Below are 26,131 nucleotides of genomic sequence, written 5' to 3'. Positions count from 1 at the left end.
TCTTCAGGTCCAACATCCAGGTATAGTCAGATGCATTCTATCACAGGAACTGCCTTTATCAGGACAAAGATGGCAGTAAATTTCCTCGGTTTTAGAACAACTATGTGCTGGCAGTGCCCTCTATCATTTGTATAGCTCAAATTCTGTTCACTAAAATACAGACTGAGACCATAGGTTTCAGCTGGCATAAATACTCATAAAGAATGAAGCTAAAAGCTAACTGGTTGTCTTTGTTGAAAATTTTTTTTAAGTACAGTACTAAAAATGGTGGGCTTGAAAAAAATGATACCAACTTAGCAGTTTACACATATTTGCATCCTGTGGCAAATCTATGCAGTTCCATTTATAATTCTAATGTATGAATGAAACTTGACTTTGTACTGTAATTCTGGTATAACTGCCTCTGCACATAGCCTGTGCACTTACCCATCTGTTTTCTGGGTGGTCCAGGACCTGCCCCCTGTCAGTTTGTACATACATGACAGGTCAAGGTGACCTGATACAAGGTTACTGGCTGAGCGGCTCATTCAGAACAACATACTTGATTACTGCTATAGGACCTCTCCATATAGGAACTTCAGCCTAAACAGAATACCCCAAAAGGCTCCTCCCATGCCCAAGACAACTCATAAGCATCAGTTATCATTTTAACTACCATCCTGGGTAGTTAGCATCTAAAGTGAGGAGCTCTGTCAACAGCTGGGTCAGGACTCTGACAGATCTAACAGCTGACTCATGCAGTTGCTGCCGCAGAAATGACCCATTTGCTTATGGGTAAGACACTAGGTGGTAGTCAACAGAAATTATTCCTGCCTATGCAGATAACATTATGTACAACAGTCTTATGTACACATTTAACAAAGGAAGTTTTTTGCATTTAGTTTAAGGTAAACAATAGCAATGGATCACACATACTGGAGTGATCATATAGAATCATAACTGTATCTAAGAACAAATGCAGTTCTGAAAGTTTTGGTTTGTGGAATTTCCCCTGATACACAAGATGATGTCCTGCAAAGACAGAGCCTCCTATCACTTGTCAGCATCTGGACAATGAAAAACAATCCCATTTGAGAGATCTGACTCAGTGCTGGCTGCCTCTCTGAGTATGGACTTCCTTAGCCATACTTTCAACTTCAAATGCAGTTTTACGTGTCAGTCTGAAAAAATCACTGTGGATTCCTCCTTCGTGATCAAAAAATTTTAAGTATAGCAAGTACTGTTCTAGTATTCAACAGTACATAAAAATCAAGTTACTTTCATCTCTCAATAATTTAAAAATGTAATCAAACAAAACAACATTCAAGGGGTTATATATCCACTGCTCACCATAATTTAAAAGCCAGTAACTCATCTGGGATTGTTTGCCTAAAAGCAGAATAACTGCTAAATTTAAGCTTTCTTCTGTGTGATTGATGAATAAAATACTTTTTGTTTTGGTTTGCTTTGGTTCTTTAGTGACTTTTGGTTTGGGGCATTTGGGGCTTTTTTTTCTGCATAAACTTAAGTCTGGGTATCTCACAAATGATAGAAAACTGACCTATAGCTTGTGTGCTCGACCAACAGTTTAAAAAGATATGCTCAGAAAAAAACTCAGCAATATACTGTCAATAAAAACTCATCTTTATTTCAATTGTTTCCTTTCTCTCTTTTTCTCTCTTAGTTCATTTATTACTGAAGCCTGCTTAATTATTTAAAACACTTCTCTATTGCATTTTAATAATACATTACTCTTGCTGTGGAAAAAGTGAAGCAAATTCATCTCCATGAAAACACTGAGGTATCAAAATTGAGAAAATCCTGCAGCTAAGAATGCAAGAGTTGAAATAAAATATACATAATCAAAAACAACAGAGAAGTAAAACAATGCAGCTCAGTTCTGTTCCACTAAAGATTTGTCTTCAGCTCTGAATTTTTACTTCACAGATTTAAACCACCCATATATGGGATTTTACTTTGTATCAGGGTGTATTCTAACATCCCTACACCTCAAATGTCTGCAGAGGAATAGAGTGACAGGAACAGCAGTGACAGGACTTTGCAAAACTGAAGTATTGACATGCAGAAACAAACCATGTCCTGCAGATCAACAAAACTTGGCTTTCAGATCTATAAACCCATGGATAACTGAACAGACCTCAGAAAAAAGTCATGGTAATTGGTTCTTAAGTGAATGAATTCTACCTCCAAACCATTGTTTTTTCCTGATTATGGCAGAGCTGAAGCAGGTCGCCTGCTTCTACTCTGTATAATTCACAGCCCAAAAAATTCTACTTGACTTTTTGAGCCTTTCAGTGCTTTTCTCAGTAGGTTTTTGTAATTTCACAACTAAGCAAGACACTCTTCTCAAAGCTCTGTAACAAAGATACTATTTTTTCCACACATTTTAAACACCAGAATATTTTATTGCATTTTGAATTATCTACTGCACATACCTGTAATCCTTTCCACTTGAACGTATGAATGAAAATTTATCTCAAATCCAGATCCATGCACTGGTCTTCTATTTAGACCTTTAAATATCACAATTTCTGGGCTTGGCTAGGCACATTCACTGCAGGTTTCTAGTGGAGAATCTGAGAAGAATGGTGAGCAAGGGCTACCTAAATGGGATATAGGCCTACCCTTCCAGCGAGGTAACTCTGTGCATCTAGAATGTATTTTCCTAAAGGGTCTCCCAGTCCACCACCTTCAGGCACAGATGTACTACTACTAGAAGGTCCATGCTTAAGATTTTTCATAGCTTCAGCTACAAACTTTATTCAGTATGATGAAAAGGCTGAGAAAATTGGGATTGTTCAGCCTGGAAAAGAGAAGGCCTTGGGTGACCTAACCACAGCCTTCCAGTGCCTGAAGGGTGCCTAACAGAAAGGTGGAGAGAGACTGCATGCAAGAGCATGTAGTGACAGGACAAGGGGAAATGGCTTCAATCTGAAAGAGGGTAGGTAGAGAGCAGATATTAGGAAGAAATTCTTTACTGTGAGAGTGGTGAGGCACTGGAACAGGTTCCCCACAGAAGATGTGGCTGCCTCATCCCTGGTAGTGTCCAAGGCCAGGCTGGATGGGACTGTGAGCAACCTGGTCTAGTGGGAGACGTCCCTGCCCAGGGCAGGGGTGTTGGAACTACATGATTTTTTAAGGTCCCTTCCAACCCAAGCCATTCCAGGATTCCATGATTTCATGGGTGAACGAAATGTCTCCATTTCACACTCAGAAAAAACAGTCTTGTTCCACAAGAATAAACAATGCAGTTCCATAGCCTTTTCCATCATGGGTCAGTTTCCTGATGCCACACTTCTCACAGCTGTGTAGCCCTTGCTGCTATTGTATTTGAAAAAGAGATTCTCATGAGGCCTATCCAAATGATGGTGTGCTTTGGTTTAAAACGTTTCTGATACACAGACTTTGGAAATATATGTCAATTGTAGAGATCTCATTTGTTTAGCAAATATTAAAAAATACTCTTACTGCCTTTATTCAAAAGATACTAAGGATTTTTCAGCTTTCATCAAAAACACAAGTGCAACACCTTCCTCACAAACTCACAGTCCAGACCACCTCTGATTCAAGTGAAAGCATGCATCATTAAACCAGGGTGCACAAGGCACATGGCAGCTAATATTCTCCGTTGTTAAATATTAAACAGGTACCTCTTTAAACTACTTATTTATTCACAGAAGTCTGCAACCTGCCTCCTACACAACAGGACTGCTGGAGTTTATTACAACAGGATCGTCCATGGGCAGTGAGCAATTTATTTTTCGCATACACCTTACCAAACATTTATTTTGAGAAGAAATACCCAGGAATGACTGATAATCCTGGTAGATAAACCTGTGAATGTAACTGAAATCAGGACATCTTAAATACACACAGATACAATGATCTGTATCTTTCTCACTGTCACAGTCATTGTATATCTTTCCTAACAGTCCCAAAATATACCTAACTGCAGGCTAGCTGAATGCTTCTGAATTGTTAGCTTCTTAAAACAGTATCTGGACACTTCCAAATGACATCCTACCAAGCATTCTGCTGTGAATGTATTACAGAAATGCTCAGCAGTGGGGATTCACCTTCTTGGGGAAAAAAGGCAAAGGAGGCTGTTGTATTTAATGAATATCAACCACAAATCATTCCTCTGGCTTCACTCATCTCCAGTGAACAGCTTCTAGCTAAATAAAAAGTGATTATTTGTATCTAAAGAAGACTTACAAGTTTCAGTATCATGTGATTATGATGACAATATTATTATTCAGCTAAGTTCGATCTCTAAAAGAAAATTTGCTAAAAAAAAACTTGATGATAATTTTTGAAGTAGACTTGCAAAATAACGGAAGGCAAAAAATCACCCAATTTGCATTATTTATCTGCAGCAATTTGATACTTCTGGGACAAGAAAATTGTCTCTGCCTGAAGGTAAAAACACTCGTATTTCCAGGTCAATGCTATAAATCAGTCTGATAAACATGTCTGGTATGTTTCTCGAGGGAGACAGAACAAAAATTTACAATTAGATTAATGGACTTCAACTATATTTTTATTACATTGAGCACTTATGGTCACTTAGTCAACACAAGCTATTTTTGCCCAATTTACAGCTAAGCAGTTCTAGGAATGCTTCTTTAAAGAAAATGTACAGTTTTTAAGTTGCCATCTAAATTAAAGAATCCAATAAAGCAAATACATACCTCTGCTTCAGGGAAAAACAAAATTCCTGCTCAGTCTCAAGTCCCTTCTACAACAAGTCTTCTCCTCAATATACTAAGATCTTCTAAATTATTTGTGTAATTTACTTCTTCCTTCCAAGAAAACAGTCTCTTTGTGCATCTTCAACCATTGTTTCTCTCTCCACTGAGCTATACTAATTGTCATTATAAATCACTGTTTTGATTTCAGCCAGCCTTGAAAATTTCAGTCAGGTTCTTATCATGGTACAAAAAATATTGAATGAGAAATTAAATTTTTGGTGCAAAATGGGAACCCCTATATACTTCAATATCTGATGTATGCAGACACCAATAAAAACACCTGGTTTGTTCACTATATGAGCATACCAGACTGAGTCATATCAGCACATCTCAGGGAAGTTCAATTCTGCAAGATGCATCGGGATTTTGGAGAGCAGGCGAAGCACCTTCAGGAAGATCTTGGTGCTTTCAGGATCCTCAACCTAATGTCACCAAGACCATTACGGTACTCTTTATTACAATCAGTTAGGAAGCAACAGGAAGTCCTTTGATCCTCCAAACAACAAGAGTATTTACAGACAATATGGTAAATGTGTAGAAAAAGAGTAATGTGATCTATTTGAAAATGGGGACAGAAATAATTTTAGTTTTGTAAACTTTTAAAGTTAAGTTAAAAATAATGGTTTCTCACACAAAATAATCTGGGAAGATTTCTTCCCTCACATGACTGCAAACCAACTCTGTAAGAGACGTAATTTGAAAAATATTTGTAGAACTAACTTTGGCTATATAGTTGTTTGTTTGGGCTTTTTTTAAGGTTCAATTAGGTTTTCTATTAAGAATCAAGGAAAAAACCCCACAGCACACTCATCACTGTGTTTCCAGTGGTCTTGCAGGAAAAATAAAATCTGGAAGCTATATACACGTAAAGAGCTTCATGTGACAAATTCTTGTACATTATACCTGGGTTATGTTAAATAGTTAGGTTAGTGTTAACTAGAGAAAAATCTGGCTTTGTGTTAATGTATGTTTACTTCTCTTATGCTTCAGAGTACAAATTCAAGACAAAGCACTTTTTCAAGAATGAGACACAGAACAAGAATATAACACACTCTCCTTCACAGGCATTCATGTCACAGTTAAAAGAATTGGATACAGATAACTTGAGAGGTGAAAGCTTAATGTACTCACATCTCCATCTAGTGGCCTCTGGTCGTCAGAATCCCTGGATGGACTGATGTCCTGCCGCATCACCCAGATCGGCTCCTTAGGCTCATCAGGGGTGTAAGGAGAACGGATGGTCCTCGTCTTCACTTCCTCAATAGCCTCTTTAATATCCTTGATGGCCAGTGAAATTGCATCTCTTTTTTCCTTACTGTACCTCTGTACAGATTCTCCTGAGCCGGATATAACTCGAGAACCAGATGTGAGCTGGCCATTACTCTCATGTCCACCACTTACAAGAGTCTGACCATGCTCCAAACTCTGCTCTGACTCTGGCATGTTTTCAGCTGCCTTGTCTAAGCTCTGAGAGCTCATGCTCTGCTTCACCTCTGCTACAATCTGATCAATATCCTCCTCTTGTTCGTAACTATCCATTCTTGGGTAGGGTGCAAACTCTGCTTCCTTTTCAGGGCTGTCAGACTCTCCATCAGACCGTTCATCATAATGGTGAAGACGGGCACCAAGCGCCTCCTTGCGGTAATTGTCGGCCTCCTCCCTCTCCCGCTCATACTGCTGGATGCCCTCCCTAACATCGAGATCCGGCGTGTCTCCTATTTCCTCATACACATGCTCCTGCAGCCCATAATCAGCGTAAGCCTCAGCATACTGTTCATCCTCTCCTCGGTGGAAGAGGCGATGTGTGTAGACATAACCCGAGTAGGCTGCATTCATGGCTTCTTCGTGCTCGATGGAATGGAAATGTAGGTGATTGGGCAGTGTTCGGTTATGAATGGCCTCACCATGCTCTGCTTCGGCATTCTCTGTGTACTCCTCGGACTCAGGCCTATACTGCACTGCATATGCATTCTCATCCTCATTTTCCTGCACCCTCTCAATGTCATAACTGTCCTCCACTGTGGCTATCACATCCCCTTCTGCAGTATCTGTGTGATTGTGGAAACCACTCTCAGTACTGGCTGACCGAGCTAACATGCTTTCCTCCTCCTGCCCAGACAGGCCCACGTGGCTGCTGCTGGTGTGCCTTGGGTAGCGAGCCGCATACCTCTGTTCCTCTTCCACCTCTGAGTGCTCCAGGTCAGCCTCCACTGACTCATTCACTGCTCTGTTTGCTGGCTCTTCACTGATCTCCCCCTCAGGTGGTCCAACCAAATGGTTCATGGCAAGTTTTGGAGAGTAGGTCACTTATTCCGCTGACATTTTGTCTATCACAGCTGGAAAGAAATAAAAAAAAAAAAAGACTTCTGACATTACTCCCAATAAAAAAGGTGGAGTTAATGAACAGAAGCAACAAAATGCACCCTTCCTTCCCAGCAGAGAAATATCTGACTCAGCTCTGCAGTCAGGTAATAGGCAGAACAGTATGACCTCCCATGCAAATGATCTCCAACAGCAGCAACCAACAACACCACCCTTGGTGACTGCACTTCTCCCTTCCATGGACAAATTCTCTGTGGAAGTACCATTCCAAACAACCCCTTTGAAGATGCATATATGCACTGCAGTGGCATTGCAATGATGCTGGCATATTAGAAAAGCTAATTTTTGCCAGGAGCTGAACCATGGCAGTGGTGACAGAAATATTTCACCATTGCTCAAGCACTCCCCCCACAAATCACTAACTTGGAGCAAAGGAGGGATGCTGCAATGTAAAACAGCAGGTTTAGTTCTGTCACAGGAGTCTGCAGTTGCTCAGGTACATGACAGCTATGCATTCTATACTTTTTCAGTATGACATCTTCAGGTGAGCTAGTCACCTTATGCACTTTTAAAAAATCAGTAGACATTAAAGTGCACCCTTCAAGATGCGGTATATCTGAAGCACCTGTTTCTTCTCCCTAGAGAAGCACACAACAGCTAAATACAACACAGTTATCTTTCTGGAATCTACCTATAATCAGTTAAGACAGCTTTTTCCCTAAAACAGGGAGAAGACATTACTAATATTCATAACATTTGTAACCTTGTCCTATGTTTTTAAAATGCAGTGTCATAAAGAGGACATGTAACGTCCTTTTAGCTACCTAAATCAAGCCATATATCCATAAATAAAATACAGCTCTAGCTTGTGACTTACTGGTAAGTAGTAAAATAAAAGGTACCTATTGGAAGACTACTAACTTCAAGGATCTATAAAAGCATGTGTCAATTGCCAGTTAAAAAATTAATGTGAATATGAAATAGAACTCAGATCAAATCTAGCAAACCGAGGCAAGAAGGCTCAGGTGGCACTTTGCTGACTAAATGAGCCCTGTGCAGAAAAGCAGTGGGAAAAACTGCCTGTGATGAGAAAGCAACAGCAATTTCAGTTGCTCTCTATTAGGCAGGCAAGCCAAGGTGTGAGTCACTTGCACTGTATTTCCACAGGAAATACAGAGCGTAGAGCTTCCAGCTCAGTGAACACTCCTTGTTTTTGGTTCATCTAATGTTTTAGCCCTTTAAACACAAAAGTCCTTAAAAATAAAAATTACAATTGTAAAGTAATAGCTAATAAATAGTATTAGGAGGACCTACATGGATGTTGTACACAAACTAATCCCTTTTCATAATAACTATGAAAAAACTCGGTTTGTTTTTTTCCAGCTAAAGAAAGTGTGTTAGTAAGGCTTCAGTGGCATGATAAGGTCTTTTCCAGTTAAGACTTCCAAAATATTAGGAAAGAATGGTCAGAACAGGGGTGTAGCATGCACCAGAACTAATAAACCAAACACTATCCCCACATACAGCATAGAAGAAAGCAAGAACAATATTGGACAGTTTTCCACTTTTAGCCCACAAAAAGGGTGAGAATGCCAAGGCACAAAACCTCTTTGAAAAATCCTTCTAAAGGAGGATTACGGCAGAGGAAAACATTCAGTGCAGGTAGCTTGGTTTGCAGCCCGCAGTTTGAGCTGCAGATTGAGCTCTGGGCGGCAGGAGCCCCAGGCAAGAGGCCAGGAAGGGTCAACTCTCTGCGTAACACAGGACATGAAGATGCTGGCACCAGCCAGGTGGATGGACAGGATGGACACTGAGTCATGGTTGGAGCTAAAGACTCGGGAGGGAAAGTGAGACTTTGGCACGCATGGACTGTGAGGGGATAAGAGCCTTAATGTTCCTTTGTTCAGGCTCCCTCCTTGGAGGCTCAGAGCTTGAGCTGCTTCTGTGTTACCACACCATGAATAAATGACTCTATGGAAAGAGTCATCCAAGCTTCGGCTGTGGGAAACCTGGGATCAAAAAAATCCCAAGCTTCTGCTTTGGGAAACCTGGGCCTGGGAGAATGTGTAGGAGTCAGGTGGGGACCCATCAGGTCACTGGAGTGGCCACCATGAAGGGGCTTTGGTCCCAGCAGTGACAGTCCCTAGGTAGGAGTGTGACTGTATAGAGTCTTGTGAATGGTCAGGCTGGGAAGGTTCTTTAACATGGCCTACTTTCATTGAAGTCAATTACAAAATTTCTACTCTTTTCCACACAGACAGAAGGCTAAGATAGAGGGCTGGTTAAAAAATCTACATTGAATTTATTTGGTTCAATTAGCCCCTGACTTGTGGTTCAATGTCATTGGTCACCCTTACAAAAAGGATAGTGCTAGTCAACAGAAATGAAGTTACTAATAAACACAGGATAATGATCAACTTTCTGAAATTTTATCAAATGTATCCTGATACATCTTTAACTTAATTGTATTTTCAGAAAAGAAGGCAAAAAAATCAGCTACATGAAGATTTCTCAAGTCAAATAAGGTATCAAATGCTATAATTTTTGTGACAACAAAAGTACTGGTAATTGCTGAAACTATGTTATCCTGTTTTAGAGGCCTTAATACATGTTCGCAACATAATGAGTTTTATGGACAGACAGCATCACTGACATGTCTTAGAGAGACTACAAACAATACAAAATATGGCTAAAAACCACCTGGGAGTTACATCATTTTCCTCTGAAAAATTATAGCTTCCAAAGTTCCATGTGTAAAATTTTTCTCATTTAAAGAATTCTCTCAGCTTGATTTCAACTACTGATATCCCAAAACATTCAAGGCTGCATATTTTGAAGGGATGAGGAGGAAACATTAAGTTTACTAAAAGCCTTTACTGAAAAATGTTCTTCTGTTTGCCTTTCCTCCTGTAAATTAAATTAATTTTTTTAATTTTGAAAACAATAACTTATTGTTTATTTTGAAATCTAAAAAAGTTCTTTGTTGTTTCAAAATGTTGACTTAGAAATCTGATCTGAATGAATGTCCTTAGGTCACCTCAGTCCCAGTAACCTTCTACAAAATGTAAGCTTCTGAGTCAAGAACATTTATTTTACTGTTTAACAGTCAGTCTTTAGAACAGTGAATTAAAGAGCACTCATTAAGATTGGGGGTTAGAAGTTATTAGCTGGAAGACTACTAAACCCTGCTTATAATTTATTCTTAGCCACACTTTCCTCAAGAAAATACAAGGTCTGCCTGATCTTTCCCACCAGACCTGTAAAAAGTACTTTATTTCCTACAAGCAGACAAAAATCAATAACCTACAATAAAATGCCATAGACAGAATATGAAGAGAATATAAGCAAGAGAGGTTATCTGACCTTGGTAGCATAGACACAGCACCCATCTGAATGATATTATAGTAGCATGTTAATTACCCAGAACAGCAGCTGTGCTCTGGTTATCAAAAATATTTGGGAAAGTGCTCTGTAAGCACTCTTAGCTTTGCACACAGAACTTGATAGATGAATCTGTCTCCACAACAGAGAAATGAGAAGTTGATTACTACTGCAACTAACTCTTTGCTGAAAGATAAACTACATTCTGGTCTGTAAAGAAGAAAAAATTTATATATCCATATATTTCTTAAGCAACATAAAGTTGAAAGTTTAAGAATTTTTCTCTACTACTTTAAAACACCATCAAAGGTCAGATTATCATCTCGGAGCAAAACCACAACACTTATGCCAAGTTCTACTCAGGAAAAGATACAAAGTAAGAAAAGGTGAAAGTGTGAGTATTCGGATTCCAATTTGGTTTGTTATTTCTTATCCAAGCCTAGATAAATAATTGTTTGATTTCTTGTATACACAGGCAGAAAGGAAAAAATATAAATTATTATTATTATTAATAATATTATTATTTAGTTTTTACTTTTTATTTTAATTTACTTTCACTTTTAATTATTAGTTTAGGATTTTGTTTTGTAAGAGCATTATGCATCATATTTCCACAGTTTAATAAACTTGAATAAAAGCTCACACTCTTGATATGTCTGTATACTGTAGTTACTGTCTCAAAGCTGTGTGCCACATGGAACCAAGACTACACACACATATTTTTGTGTCACATCAAGGATAACAGATAACTCAGGAAGGGATCACAGGAGGTCTCCAGTCCAACCCTGCCCAAAGCACAGCCAGCTTTGAGCTAAGACCAGGTTTATCAGGGTCTTATCCACTTGGGGTTTGATAACCTCCAAGACTGGTGATAGCAACAGCTTGTCTGGGCCCCAACACCAGCACTGGACTGTCCTTGCAGGAAAAAATGTTTCCTCCTTATAGCCAGTTTCAATTTCCCCTGTTTCAGCATGTCTCAGCTGCCTCTAACCTTCCCTCACACCACATGCTACTGTGACGAGCCTAGCTGCATCTCCCCCATCCCGTAGGCTGTTGACATGGAAGCCATCCCTCCTCCCAGCTGAAACAGCCCTGATCCTGCAGTCTCTCCTGTGTGTCTTGTGACTTCCCATCATTTCCCACCAGTATCATCCCTGTATCAGGGACTCAAAAGGGAGGCAGTACCCAGGTGGGTTCTGGCAGGCTCTGAGCAGAGGGCATGGTTCTTCTCCTACCCTGGGCTCTCAGGATCACGTCACACTGCCCCAGGTGCTGCTGACTCTTATTCTGCTGCCTGGGCCTTGTCCCAGATCTGCTACTTGTCCCCACCAGACCCAGCCCGTATTATCATGAGGGGTATTTACATACATACATACATATTATTTTTTTGTAATTAATTATTTCATTTATAAGAAGCATAACTGTTTCCTTTTATTTTGCAGCTGAGTGTGTGAGCAAAATAGTTTTGTCGCCCTTAAAATACTTCAGCCACCTTTACCCATGTCTTCCATGAAAAATATTTATTCTTTTAACATACTTACACTGATGTTTCACTTGTACAGACCTCAACAAGACATATGAATGCAAGCTATCTCTCAAAAAACGAACACAGTCTTTTAGCAAACAGATGACTTTGAGAACCACATTACTTTTATTTTTCTTTAAAGACTCCCTATGGTAGGAAACTTTTACAACATATGCAATGCCCACTTTGAAGAAGCTCTCCTGTATTAGGTAATTCTCTTTGCTGAACTACAACCTGGTTGGGAAATCACATTGCTTCTGCTGCCATGTGCTAAGTAACCTCATCCGAAACAGCTTAAAATTTAAAAAGCTGTGAATCTTATATTTTTTGCCAGTCTGCAAAAGCAGCACCTAGAAAGTGACATTAACATCCCACCACATGCACACTTACACGTATTATAGTAATGAGGCTGAAAAACTGTGTACATTTACAGTAACTGTAAAGCAGAAAAGCTTTATTCACAACATTGCTCTGCAGACAAGAACCCACAACTTTTGTTAATAGTAGGCAGATCTAGAATTATCAGCATTAAGAGCACTCAAAACACATTACACTTTTCTCCCCTTCCAATTCACATCTTATTCAAAGCTAAAATATACTCCTGAGCAAAAAACACCATTTGGTAATCTTCAGTGCAGACAGCCCAGATCTCATAAATACTTTAGGGCACTGGAGATGGGGAATACTCTGATTAGAAAAGGAACAGATCCTTCTCACCACCTAACACTGAAGTCCTGCCTGCACAAGAAATGGAGGCAATACATGGATGGAAGCCATCCATTTGTTGCCAGACAAAGGTTAACAAATATTATGGCTCAAACAGACGAGATTAACCAAGAGCACTAGAGAAAAATCTTGACAAGGAACCACAGGCAACGTCTTCATTTAAGTGCAATGATTAGACACACAAGACAAAAACACTTTAAAAAGTACATCACAAATCCCAGATCATAAGTGGCTGAGGGAATAAAACTATTGTCACTATGACTAAGTGTCACCACCAAAATGACGAAGCTTCCTAAGTAATATTCCTATTAACAGCTAAACTAAGGAAATTTGGGGTTCTCTTTCACTCTGGTATCATTTTCTGACACATTACTGATGGGTTTATTCCTGGGTATTAGGTCTTGCATCTTTAATTAGCAGACAGTTAATCTAAAACTTTGAATACTGGAATTGTTACTCTGGTATTCAAATCATGGTTACAAATTAAATCAATTTTCATAGGAGAATGAAAAATTTAAATAGCACATAAGCAGTGTTAGAGTATCACAGCATTTAAAAATCAGTATTACAATATGAAACTAACGTCAATCTCTGTTAGAAGTACAACTACGAAAAGTGAATCTATACCAAATCTAGTTCATGGCTGTTTGTAATTTACCATTCTTTCTCCTCTGTGTAAAAGGGCAGAACTGTCCCAGAGAATACATTATCAAATGCTGCCTCCCCAGTGATGAATTCTGAATTCAAGTTATCTTTACACTAGCAACATTTTTATAGCAATGAAGATTATCTTTTTCTCTCTACTTGAACAAAGAGGGATTAGGTCTAACCTACCAAAAGGCAAAAAAGAAAAATACCAGCCCAGCAAGCCCAATACCCTTTCCACACCCTTAAGAGTCATTAACAGTGCAATAAAAATAAATGTAAACAGAATCAAACTATATGATCCAGTGAATTGCAGGACATGGCTACTTTCAGAGTGAATAGGAAGGCCTCAAGCCTTACTTACAAAGTAAGAACACATATGTCCAAAAAAACCTTGGATTTTCCTCCTCTGGCTATACATAAAGACTTGATCAGACCTTTCTGGCTCTAACAGTCATACTCAGCTGCATTCTAGGCCAGTGTTGCATAGTCTTGATACAACTATTTTGGATACAAGCCAAACAGAGGATTCACTGAATTCCCGCCCAACTTTCCCTCCTCAAAACAGCAATTTTGTTACAGGAAGCCAAGTTTTCACCTGACTTTAACTTTTTGAATTCTTTCATGCAATCAATCCATAGGTTGTGTCAGGTACACAGAAACATTTGGAAGGTGTTGAGACCACTTCAAGAAAAGACGAAGGGTTTGCTAGAATGTGATAGAAGGCTTTTCACCAAATACACAGCTTTAAGGAATACAAAGCTAAGCAAAAGGCAGTGATGTCCAGCTAGTTAGTCTGTCCGCCTCAGCATCTTCTTTGGCTGAGTCACAGAAAACAGTTTCAACTCATGGAAATAGTACTGAAACCCTAATAACTTCTGTCCTTCAAGCAGCATTTATTAAATTAAATTAAATTAAAATGCATTTATTCTGAGAGACTCATTATTACCTGAGAATTTCAAGCTAAGGATATTTCCTCATGAAAAGCAATCATGGTTCAGACATCACAGAAAAATATCTGCTCCTCCTTCAATTAATTTTATTTCAGAAGTTCACAAGGAGCTATATCTGAATTAAACTCAAAAATTGGGATAGATAAACTACAGAATTTGCTTGCCTTTCATGTACTTAAAAATGTATCACTGCTTGGCAACTGTAACCAAACACAGTTACCAAACACACTGGATTACACAATCCCCCAACCTCAACCTTCCGTCCTTGAAACCACGACAGAAGGAAACACCTCAAAATAGACAGCTATTTAAATTAATTATTATTTTATTTAAATTTTTATTTTTATTAGACTTGCACTTTACTACGTGTCTTTTTAACAATGACTTTTCCAAGTCTTTCTCTTAGAATGTCATTGTCAAAGACAGTATGTAGGACGTGGAGATGTTACTCAGAGTGGGGCAGTATGGGCCAGACAGAGATGGAATAGCTAAAATTCCCAAGTCATAAGCATGCAAGTTCTTGCCAGTCAGAACAACTAAGCTAATACTTTCTATGATACAATAAGCTTTTAAAGGACCCGATATATACCTAGACTGAATTACTGACAGGTTTTAAGTTTATTACTTATTTCTTATTTTCTCATGTAAATTAGTAATTTTCTTAGTAATATTTTCTTATTACTTATTTCTGAGTGACAGCAAGACATCAGGTATCTGCTTTCAGAGAAATTAAGTAAGCAAGAACACATAAGGGCCGCAGGCTAGCAAAAACTCATGAGGGAAGAGTGAAATCCTACCAACAAAGGTATTTTATTTAAAGATTATAGTCACAACTGAAGCTACAAAAAAATAAAAAAAAAAAAAACCAAAAAACCAAACCTTATTGGTTTCAAACCACAATATTCCTGGAATTAAATGCTACTTCAACAGATCCAGTTGTCTAGGTACACTTGTGTACCTAGTGTACAGTAGGGGAAAAAAACCTTACAAGAAACATGAACTACGGCACAAAACATGGTAAAGGAGGAGGAAGTAGGAATGCACAGATGTAGGTTACTGAAGATTAAAATTAATTTGTTTCTCCTCCCTACATGGACAGCCTTCTCTTCTACTCTACTTTCTGTTACTATTTTAGCCCACATAATAAACCCAATCTCATCTCTAACCACCAACTTTTCCTAACACTTGCAGATCATTTTACTACTTCTGTTTCAAGGAGAAGCTGCTGATTCAGTCCACATCAAAAAAAAGAAAATCAAAGCTACACAGTCCAGTTCACAAGTTTCCAAAGGCTCGAAGGAAACCTAATCTTCCACTTGTATTTTCTAACAGACTGGCAGCTATGTTACAGAGACCTACCATACAGACAGCCCCACAGTCATCTTCAAAACCATACTGGAAGATGTCACACATTTACTTCCAAGCATAGTCCTGAGGGAAGAGGTAAAAAACTCCCAAGCACATCTTCTACTGTTAAAACTTTTGAAATGCTGCGGCCATTTGTCAACACTAAAGCAGATGCACCACAAGGCACTACACACAAGATGAGCAGGAGTGGTCTGTGTGGCTAGACCAGCACCTACCTGCATTTGACTGGTCTCACCAGACGTGTTTGCCTGCTCCAGTCTCCCCAAACAAATTTTTTTCCTAGCTTGGAATATTAGCAATTTCTGTGGCTTCCATGAGTTTAAAAGCAAGATGCAGCCTGTGCTACCCACCAGAGCTGGAGACATGGGTTACTCATCCAAACAGAGAGGACATCAACATCACTCATTTCTCTAAACTGAGGAAAATCTTGACTGAGACCTACTTTTTCAGGACAAGCACATTCCTATTACTGGAAACAGCTGCTCCAAGGCGACTACACATGAAATCTGTTCCCCAGACATAATTAAACCCTAATGAAGGCCAGAATTTCTCCACATCTGCAGCTCACAATGGAAGTTGAGGAGTATTAGCAATTGCACCATACATAGCTCAGGGTACTCAGATGTGCAGCTTGCTCAGAAACTACAGCCTGAGCAGGGAAATGGGAGTGATGCCTGGTTGCAGCCACTGGGGTTCCACCAGGTTCAGGAAAAAAAAACTATCTATTGATGCTAATCAAGTTAACTATATCACACACACTACTGCCAGATCATGCAAATCAAAAGTAGATGCATTCTGTAAAAGGCACAATGCCTCCCATACATTTGCCAATCTCTACCTGCTAAGGAAACAAATTGAACAGAGCACAGCTACACAGGAGAGTCTGGAAGAAAATGAAGAAAATTGAGGAGAGTCACCCAAGCACACTTTTCACATCTCTATACAGCATTTAGAGCTAGAATCTACACACACACACACACCAGTCCCAGTCAGCACATACACACAACAGGTAAAAGGATACAGTGTAATAGCATTTAAAGAGGGAGTAATAGGCAAAACAGAACATAAATTAAAAATTTCCTAAACACACATAATGTGGCAGTTGCCTAGTTTTAAAAGCTATTTGTACCCTGTCCCACAGTGGTTTTGTCTACCTTTGAAAGAGAAATGACACCTGAAGGAACACAGATGGCTCACATTTCTGTAAAAGTATATAATTTTTAATTCTCTTACACAGCAATACTTAGATTTTAGTAGAAGTGTGTATTCAATTTAAAACACTTTATTATGTATTTTTAACATTATAAAATCCTTTTATATTATTAACACATCCAAACAGTGGAATTAGAGTAGAGAAAAGTGGTAGCTAAAAAAGGGTGATTCTAAGGTAAAACATATTTAACATTAATAAAATTAAAGGAAGAACAGAACAATCCTGAAATGTTTCAACACTTGAAGTACTTAGGGTATTTAGTTATTCATTGGTTAGCATTTTTCTCCTTTTGATTGCAGTCTGACTATCAATGGCTCCTTTCACTAATCCTCAGAAGTTCTTATTAAGGCAATGTATTTCAAAGGCACCCATAACCCCTTCACTACAGGAAATAAGAGCCCTAATTATTTTGCTTTGTTATATTTTATAGAGAGAAGATAAGGTATCTCTTAAATGTTCTATTAAAGCTAGATAAGAGGGATTCTATAATCCCAAAGAATGATATAGTTGAAATTATTCTTTTTTTTTTTTTTTTTTTTTTTTTTTTTTTTAATTTCTTTCAAGGAAGAACCATTCCTCCTCTAAAATAATGTCTTTCTCGTATGAGATCCAAACTTAACTGGTATCCTAGGCTCTATTCTTTGGTGGTATTTACCTCAAATTAAAATCCATGCCCCCATCACTGATATCCATCAGGCAAAGCACTGGTCTGACCTCTCTTCAAATACCTGAGCTTTGCAGATGTGACATTATAAGAATGCACACACTAATTTCCCTCTTCTTTGCTATACTACAGCATCCTTTCATTTTTAGTTTCTTATAGTCAAGACAAAAAGTACTGAGGATGTGATCTCTCTCATGTGTTAAATATACTTTAAAATGAAGGTGGGAAGCCACTGAATTAACTTTAAACATGGAACTATATCTTAAAAGCAATTAAAATAAAAAATAACTATGTATTTCTCATAGCTTTGTAGGTTGCTACAGAATTATTTTAAGATTACCGCTTTACTACAGAATTCAACACAATGCTTCAAATCAGTCAGTCATTAAGTCACAACTATTAAGATACATGAACTTCTCTGGACAAGTAACCTTCTACCTCTACAGAAGCCATAAAATCCATGATGATCAGTAAATCCAACCTTCTAAAAAGCAGAAACCATTATGATTAAGTTCTTGCTTCCTTGAACTGCAGCATACACCATTGAGAACGGCCTGCAATTTTCAAAGTTTGTGAACCCACAACATCCATTCCTTTATCCTACAGGGGATTTACACTAAACTACCATGCTGTAAGTGTTAGACATTCACTTCACTTTTTAAAATATTGACACAACATACTCCTCCTTACCATCTTCTGAAATCTACCATAAGGGTTACTGAAAATTAAGAGTCCAAAATGCTCTTCTGCCACATGCTTCTAAACATATTAAATCAGTCACCTGAAGAGAACAATTTTTATGTACAAATACTGTGTAACAGCAGGAATTTTACACAACCAAGTGTTAAGACTTTCAAAAGTTCAGGCCAGTTTTCAAACTGCTGACAGTTACTTGTGCAGATCCTGTGCTCAAATAAACATCATCCAAACTCTGGAAGTAAAAATGAGTCTGTACAAGCTGAATATTTCAAAAATTTGATCAAAGCCATGATTAAACAAATTTAAATTAGTCCTGGGAAAAGAGCAATGGATCTTTCAGGGGTTGACTTTTGACCAGGAGTTTGGCTTTTCTGAAGGTCTCTGAACATATAACTCTCATCAGTTCCAGGGGAAAAAAATGTCTGAAAAAAATGGGAACAGAGAGGAAGATGAGGAGTGTGGGAAAAAAATCTGCAGTTTGCAAGAGTAAATAGATTGCCTTATACACTTGTCAGAGACAATTTCTCCGAGTGCGTTTACCTATGCATTTTAGCTTGGATCTGAATGACACTTGTAAAGGCAATTTGTGATGGTGCCCACAGACTGTACTTCAGTACACACTGTGGAGCAGACTTGGAGATCACATTCTTCCAAACAACCATCAGAATTGGCAGAAGAGAGGTTCTGAGCTAAGAAATGCATGTGAATAGCTGTAAAACACATGAACCTAACACAACAGCAAAATCCTAACAGAAAGACAAGTAATTGTAGCAACAGGAAAACCAGTGCATTGTTAAAAGAAACCCAAATACAGAATACCCCTTTCCTCCCCAAAGGTTCAAATAAAACCCTAAACAAGCCAATGCAATCCAAACAAACAGAAAAAAATCCCCAAAAACCCAAAGCCAAGAAAAAAACCTAAAACCACTTAAATAACTCATTGTACTGTGTTATTTAAATCTGCATGGTTTGAGAATCAAAGTAAGAATCATACTTCAGCTAACCTAGCAAGCTGAGAAGCCAAATACAGATTTATTTTACAGTTTATATGAGTAACAGCATGCAGACAAATATTTACAAGGCTCATCCAGGGAACCTGAATATTACACTGAAAAGAAAATGAAACATCAACAAACTGAGATGCTGAAGGAGCAATGAAGAAAAGCCAACAAGCTCAAAATCAATAACCCATACCTGCTGCAAAGAACTAAGCCATCAAAAAACATTCAACGAAAATAAGCAAGAGAGTTTGTTGGTACCCCACAACAGCAGAACAACTGCACCTGCATGACCACAAAACAGAGGCTACCAAGCAGCAATGACATCTCTCTTGGCTCCCAGCCACAGCAAGTGCAGCCAAGTCCCATCCCGACACATTACCAATGTCCCAGGGAGGCTGGCCTCTGTACCATCATGGTTCAGGTTTTCCTGGCCTCAGACTCATTTCTGCATAATAGAAAATGCAGCTGTGGCTCTCTTTGCACTGTTTTACCCAGAGGAATCTGAACTCTGCAAAATAATAGACTTAAAGAAACATGGAAACAACCTATTTCTGTTCCCACCCCCCCACCCCCCCAAGTAACTCTTTTGGTTGTACACCGGGCAACTCCTCCTATACATGCACGTGGGAAGACGGGTCCCTTCTGTGAGAGCTCAGCTGGCAGCGGGGACAGAAGAAGTCCATGTCCGGACCAAGACTTGCAGCACCAGCTGGTGCTGGGTCTTGGCCAACCACAGACCTAAGCACTCGGATGACAGTATCGAAGGACCATCTGCAAGCACATTAGCTTCCTAGATCTCCTACCAAGCTGAGGGCTTGTTATGCTTTTTTCCAATAAATCACACTTTTTACTGTTTTGGTCCTAAGGCCTGCATATTTCCTGTCACCTCACCAAAAGACCCTTCCCAGAGTCACAGGCAGCTGACTGGTCTCTTCTGCCAAACCCCAAAATCCCCAACTCTGCATGCCCTAAGTGTTACATTGGGTCACAGTTTAAAAGACAGGAACATGGCTGAACACAGTGAGTTCACGAGACAACAGCTGAAGTTTATTGTTGGAAGCCCCCTTTTATAGGGGCTTCAAATTTCCTGTACTTACACCCCTAACTGGTCGGGGTCTTAGCACCAACCAGCTCACTGGCCAAATAGACATCTGCATTTGTGACTGACTGGGATTGGCTGGGGTCCCCTCTTTTCCTTTGAATCCCACCTATCATTGCTCACCCAGGGACTTGCTTACTTCCATTCTCTAAGGTGCTAGGTTAGTTGAGCTAGATTCAGTTCTGGCCAATTTACCTGCACAGCTTCAGACCAGCTGCAGCTGTCACACCTAAGCAAACCCAAGGCTACCCAGAGCTCTTCAGCTGCACACTGCTCTAGCTGATTCTAGGCTCTAAGCTTCGCAGTACAAACACTTGCCAAATTTGAATCACAATTTAAGGAGAAACTACCTCACTTTTCCCTCCTGAGCTGCAGGGTGTAGTGTTGAGGTGTGATGCAATGCCCTACTCCAGGAAAGAGGAGGTGGAAGAGTCAGAAATGACAGAGTAAAGTTGAGCATGGGAAAAGGTGAGGGGGGAGAGCAAGGAGAGCAGCTTTACATTTTGTCCTTGTTTCTCACCATGCAACTCTATTTTAACTGGCAATTAATTAATTTTGCCCAAATCAAATTTACTTTCCCCATGACAAGCACTGGAAATCACCCTCTTTATCTCACTTTACAAGCCTTTCCATCCTATTTTCTCCCCAGTATCCTACTGAGGAGGAGGAGTGAAAGAGAGGCACGGAGACGGCAGCCAGGCCAAGTCAATCCACCACAACCTCAATGAAAGAAAAGTATTACAAAAACAGTAGTGACATATATTCAACCCTCTTTAATACAAATATGGGGAAAATGGACTTCACATGAGTGTATAAAAAGATTTACTCTGGGATGGTTTGTGGCCATCTTTTTTCCCTTTGCCTCCTGGGCAGCACCATCCTGGGGGAGAGAGCTGGCGCCATTTTCCCTTTGTCTCTTTGTGGCAGGCACCATCTTGGAAGGCGTATTTCCACCACTTCGAGTTTCTCTTTGTTCTGGGAGAGTTTGTGAGATTTAGCAATTTGGCATCTCATGATTATTTACTGTTATTTTTTTGCCTGTTGCGGTTTTGCTTGTTAGTAAACTGCTATTTTTTCACTCTCATCAATCTACTCATATTTCTCCTCATTGGTGGAAAGGGATTGGTTGAAACTAAGGGGAGGTAACTCACTTTAAAGTATCCACCTCTTTAAATTGTCTTAAACCAATACAGACAGAAAAGTTGTTGGTCTTCTTCTCAATCTTCCAATTGTCACGGCACTGAAAAGCCCATTTTACAGACCACTCTGCAGCAATAAATAAAAAAACCCTCTGAAATCACCTTGCTTGGCTTGCTATACCACAATAACACCAGTGATTTAAATCCTCAAAATTCTTACCTATACTCTTACTAAGTGCTGTTCTAAGTAAAATGCAAATGGAGAGCCCTTTTACTTATACTTTTGTAGACTTTCAGTTCTAATGACAGTTTCTGTCACAAGACATTCAATTAAGAGTGACACCTTTCTACCCAGTGTATGACTAATAAACAGGCAAAACCATTATGCCTTCAATAAATAATACATTCAAAAAAAAAGCATAGACAAGCCACCATAGACTCTTGTGATTCTTGCAACTTTTGTGATCACAGCTATGGAGGATACTTTTCATTTTTTAAAATAAAGCGTCTCTGGATTTTTTTTATGCAGCAGAACACAAATACCATGATCTTTAATATTCCCAAAATCCTTCAGAGCTGCTTTGCAGTACTTGCTATCTTCAGCTGCCTTAGAGGACAAGGTATTACCTTAACAGAATTACAAAAGGAAGTCTTATTCTACCTTAATAGAATTACAAAGAAATTCGAAGTTAGAATTAACTGTCAGAATTCAAAATCAAATACTTTTGAACCCACATTTATTTTATCCTTTCCTTTTATCCTCCTATGAGATTTGCAATGTTTCATATTAGTTAAGGAAACTGCTGAACTGCAGGCATTACACTGTCCTAAAAAGAGACATCATAAATAATATAACATAATATAATATAAAATAATATAATATAACATAATATAATATAATATAACATAATATAATATAACATAATAGAATAAATTTGATATAATAAATTCGATATAAATAATATAATATAAATAATATAATATAATATAATATAATATAATATAATATAATATAATATAATATAATATAATATAATATAATATAATATAATATAATAATTATATATAGAAGTTGATATTATAATATTAATCCTTATATATAATTAATTTTATTTAATATATATTTATATAGTTTAAAAATATAATAATGTAACACTTACTACTTTTTACTGATTGGATTTTTTAAAAATAAATTGTATTACTGAGAATACCTGGCTGCATCACTGATGATATTACAGATATTATTTCTGTCCCAAGATGATACACTGATAAAACTAACAACTTAGTCTGACATTAATGAACTGACTACTGAGTTTTTTGACATCATCTGGAGCTAGGCAGGGAATTCCATGTAAATCCAAAATCCTGACTTGGGTTCTGCTTTTCTTGTCAGGAATATTACACTATAAAAAATGCTAAGCTGATGTCTATATCTGATGAATTCAACAATTTCTCAGTTAAACTAAATAACATATTATATCTGACTTCTGTTGTAAAAATATATTTTTTCTACAAACTTATTTACAGTTTGAAAAGGCCAACTAGTTTATCAAGAATTATTTTCATGTAAGTTGTTAAGTTATACTTGGAGTGTCTTTTCATTAACAGGATAAAGAATCACTGGTGCAACTTGCAAACCATTGATATATTCATGCAACTGGAGCAAACTAACAATTTCCTTGACTAAAACTCACAGATTTTTTCTTATTCCAATATGTGGTATCTAGTGCATTGAGTTTAAGTCAGTATACTAAATTTTCAGAAATAATACCCGGTTTGCAAGGAGAAATCAGCTTCCCTTTCAAATCTATTCCTTAACAGTTCAATGATTCTGCATTTCTTTAAATAACAAGATGGAATTATTTTGTGGCTATGCATTAATTCAGAAAAAGGAAAATCAAACAACAAAACCAACCAACTAAAGCACTTCATAAAAGCTTCAGTTGGTAAAAAATAGTTTCTAGTACACCTCAGAGCAGCATGTCAATAACTCTTGCTCCAAATAGACTGACAGATCCAGGTGTAGGATTCTGTCTGCAAATGTATCATTTTAGGAATGCGTCTCAATGCTCTGCAATCCAAGCAGATGAACAAAAAACTCCCCAAAAATCACAGCAACCACCCAATTAGATCTACATCTGTAAAAACCTTTTGGCTCTATACTTGCGTGCTGGTGATTTGCAGATTTCACAGAAACAAGCTTTTCTTGCTTATTAAAAAATTTATAAGGCATCTGTACAGTAAGAAAACCAAGAGTTTCAGCTCTACATCTTTCACTGGGATACCACATAATTTCCTAGCAAATTGAACAGAAAGACTTCAGTAAGAAATGGATGGTATGTAAAGAAAATTTTAAGAAGTGAATGTAGAGTACACCACCTTACAATAGCTTAGGCCCTAAGCTGAAATTATGAAAGCCCACATTGAAAGTGTGAAAAACAGGGCACCCTGCTGCTCTGGCACATGCTCCAGCACAAACAGTAGGAACTTCATAATGAAAAATTTGATCTAGGTAGAAATCTAAATCACAGAAAAATTCTGTGCAGTAATTGAAAAATGTAAACTAAACCCAAGCACTCTAAGATACTAATAATGCATGACTTTTGGACTGCCAAGCCACCTACACTGAGCAATCCTGTTGATAACACTGCGTAAGGTTTATCTTGCCCATAGAACAACAATAAATTATGAAATCTGAGTATGGATGTAGCAAAACTGAGACCAATGACAAAAAGACAATTATGAGGGGTTTTTTTCCTTCTGAAAAGAAAAAAACCTGGGGGCTGTTTTCTTCTGAAAAGTTTTGGCAGAGACAGGGACATACAAGGTGAATGAAAGGTTCAGCCCAAACTCAGGAAAAAAAAAAGACTAATGTAGCAAATAAAGAATAAAATACCAAATCAAAGCAAGAAAAAGGAAGGTGGGTCTTCCACTTGTAAGTGTGTGGATGCCTCTAGATGGTAGTCATGCTGACATGTGGATTCAAGTCCACAAGGAGGATGGAAGAAACCCCTTCGGATTACATGCTGAACTCTTAATCAGGCTTTTGTTCTTAACATTGTGTGTTCCAATTTTCTGGGTTTTGGGGATGGGAGGAGAAGGGTACCTGTGGAGGCAGGAAATAGATTTACACCTCAGTACCTAAGAAACTAATTTGGTAGTAATCACATATGTGATTCCTCAGAATCTGCACTCTCTATCATTATGGAATTGTAAACCTGTATACTTGATTGCTTAGATTATAGATTATTTTGCATAGACTGTTTTGGTGCTCTACCTGTTTACTCTTTGAGTGTTCATTAATAAATAAATATCTTAAGAGATTGCACCAGCTAACTCTGAAGTCTCCATTCTAAAGACAGGAGTATCAAATCTTGGCAGCAACAGGACTCATACAACTCATACAGAAAATTTTTCTGATGTTCTTCCACTACGTATGAGTGTGGCTGTGTGATAAAATCTGAGGCTCATAAAGCAGCAGCAGCCTCACCTTCCTCAGACTACCCAATCCAGCAGGATCTATTTTCTTCAGTGTAGCATTAAACCAAACAAACCTGATACACAAGCAGTGCACTGCTCTCCCACCAAAATAAATCAAATTCAGGTTGACTGCTATTACTATGTATTAAAAATTCATTAAGTAAAAAACATACTGACAAGTAGAGAGCAATGTAAGAATCCATATTTCTCCATTAAGACTAACAAAGAAATAGGTAGCTGCAATGCTTTTGCAATTTCTATTATAGTTTGTGCCACTGCTTCAAGTTTGTAGAGTTTTGATTGTTTTCATAACGAGGCAGAAAGAGATGATTCAAGAACATAGACAGCAGTCAGAAATTCTTGATTTCTATCTAATTGTTTCCTTCCTGGCAGTGGGCAAGTCACAGAAAAATCTCAACTCTAGTGCAAATAGCATGACTCAAAAACTTACCAGGCTATTAGACTGAAGAGAATATTAATCAGTGTTTATTTATAGGAAATTCTGAAAATGAAAAGGACAATTTGAATCAGCAAAGAATTCTAAAACAACACAGGACTTGCAACATAAATACAGTGGGAAGAGGAAGAGACTTTTTTTTGAAATACAGTTTCTCTAAGCATAGGGAACAGTTACTTTCCATTTTCTTCATCTATTTTATTTCTGTAGCAGGGAAAAAAAAACAAACTTAAAACAAGGTCAGTCTTCTTGAAACACTGAGTTTATAAATACAGAAACTATGTCATTCTGAAACAAATCTCCTGAAGATAATTATCTGGGAGAATTTATAAGAAATGTGTACTTAGTACATAAATGCACACAACAACAGTAATTAAATGAAACATGTCTCGAGCACATTAATTATATGTGATATGAATTTTTCATTTCTTTCAAGTTAAATCAGGCATACTGCAGCAGACTGAGATTTAAGTATATATAAATACAGATTATTTATATAACTATAAAATGTATTATCAAATTCCCCCCACACCCTAAGGGATATGCAGAAGCTAGGAATAGAATTAATTTATTGTCTTTAAATCAAACTAGGTAGCACTTGAAATAAGGTATAAGATGTCACAGATGGAGGGAGTGAGTTGAGTTAGTCTTTGTGATGCAAGATCATAATGTCCTCCAAGTATTAATCAGCTGGTGGCCAAGATAAAC

The 26,131-nt window shown here is 38.0% G+C and overlaps 2 protein-coding genes across 3 annotated transcripts in view; both read right to left on the bottom strand.

Annotated features, from left to right (window-relative positions):
* APBA1 (amyloid beta precursor protein binding family A member 1) overlaps window positions 1–7,034 on the bottom strand; it is a 42,190-nt gene extending 35,156 nt beyond the window's left edge. For both annotated transcript variants that reach the window (XM_058827637.1, XM_058827638.1), the window contains exon 1: window positions 5,883–7,034. In XM_058827637.1, coding sequence (XP_058683620.1) covers window positions 5,883–7,034 — 1,152 coding nt within the window. The remainder of the gene's footprint in view (window positions 1–5,882) is intronic.
* The window catches only part of PTAR1 (protein prenyltransferase alpha subunit repeat containing 1), an 87,821-nt gene continuing 68,684 nt past the window's right edge, over window positions 6,995–26,131 (bottom strand). Inside the window, exon 8 of the mRNA XM_058827645.1 lies at window positions 6,995–7,087. Within this exon, the coding sequence (XP_058683628.1) occupies window positions 7,009–7,087 (79 nt within the window). The 3' untranslated portion in view covers window positions 6,995–7,008. The remainder of the gene's footprint in view (window positions 7,088–26,131) is intronic.

The sequence above is a fragment of the Poecile atricapillus genome, chromosome Z (assembly GCF_030490865.1).
Source record: "Poecile atricapillus isolate bPoeAtr1 chromosome Z, bPoeAtr1.hap1, whole genome shotgun sequence".
In the NCBI taxonomy this organism is placed as follows: Eukaryota; Metazoa; Chordata; class Aves; order Passeriformes; family Paridae; genus Poecile; species Poecile atricapillus.
Note: the sequence above shows the minus strand (reverse complement) of the source record. Positions and strands in the feature narration are given on the sequence as shown.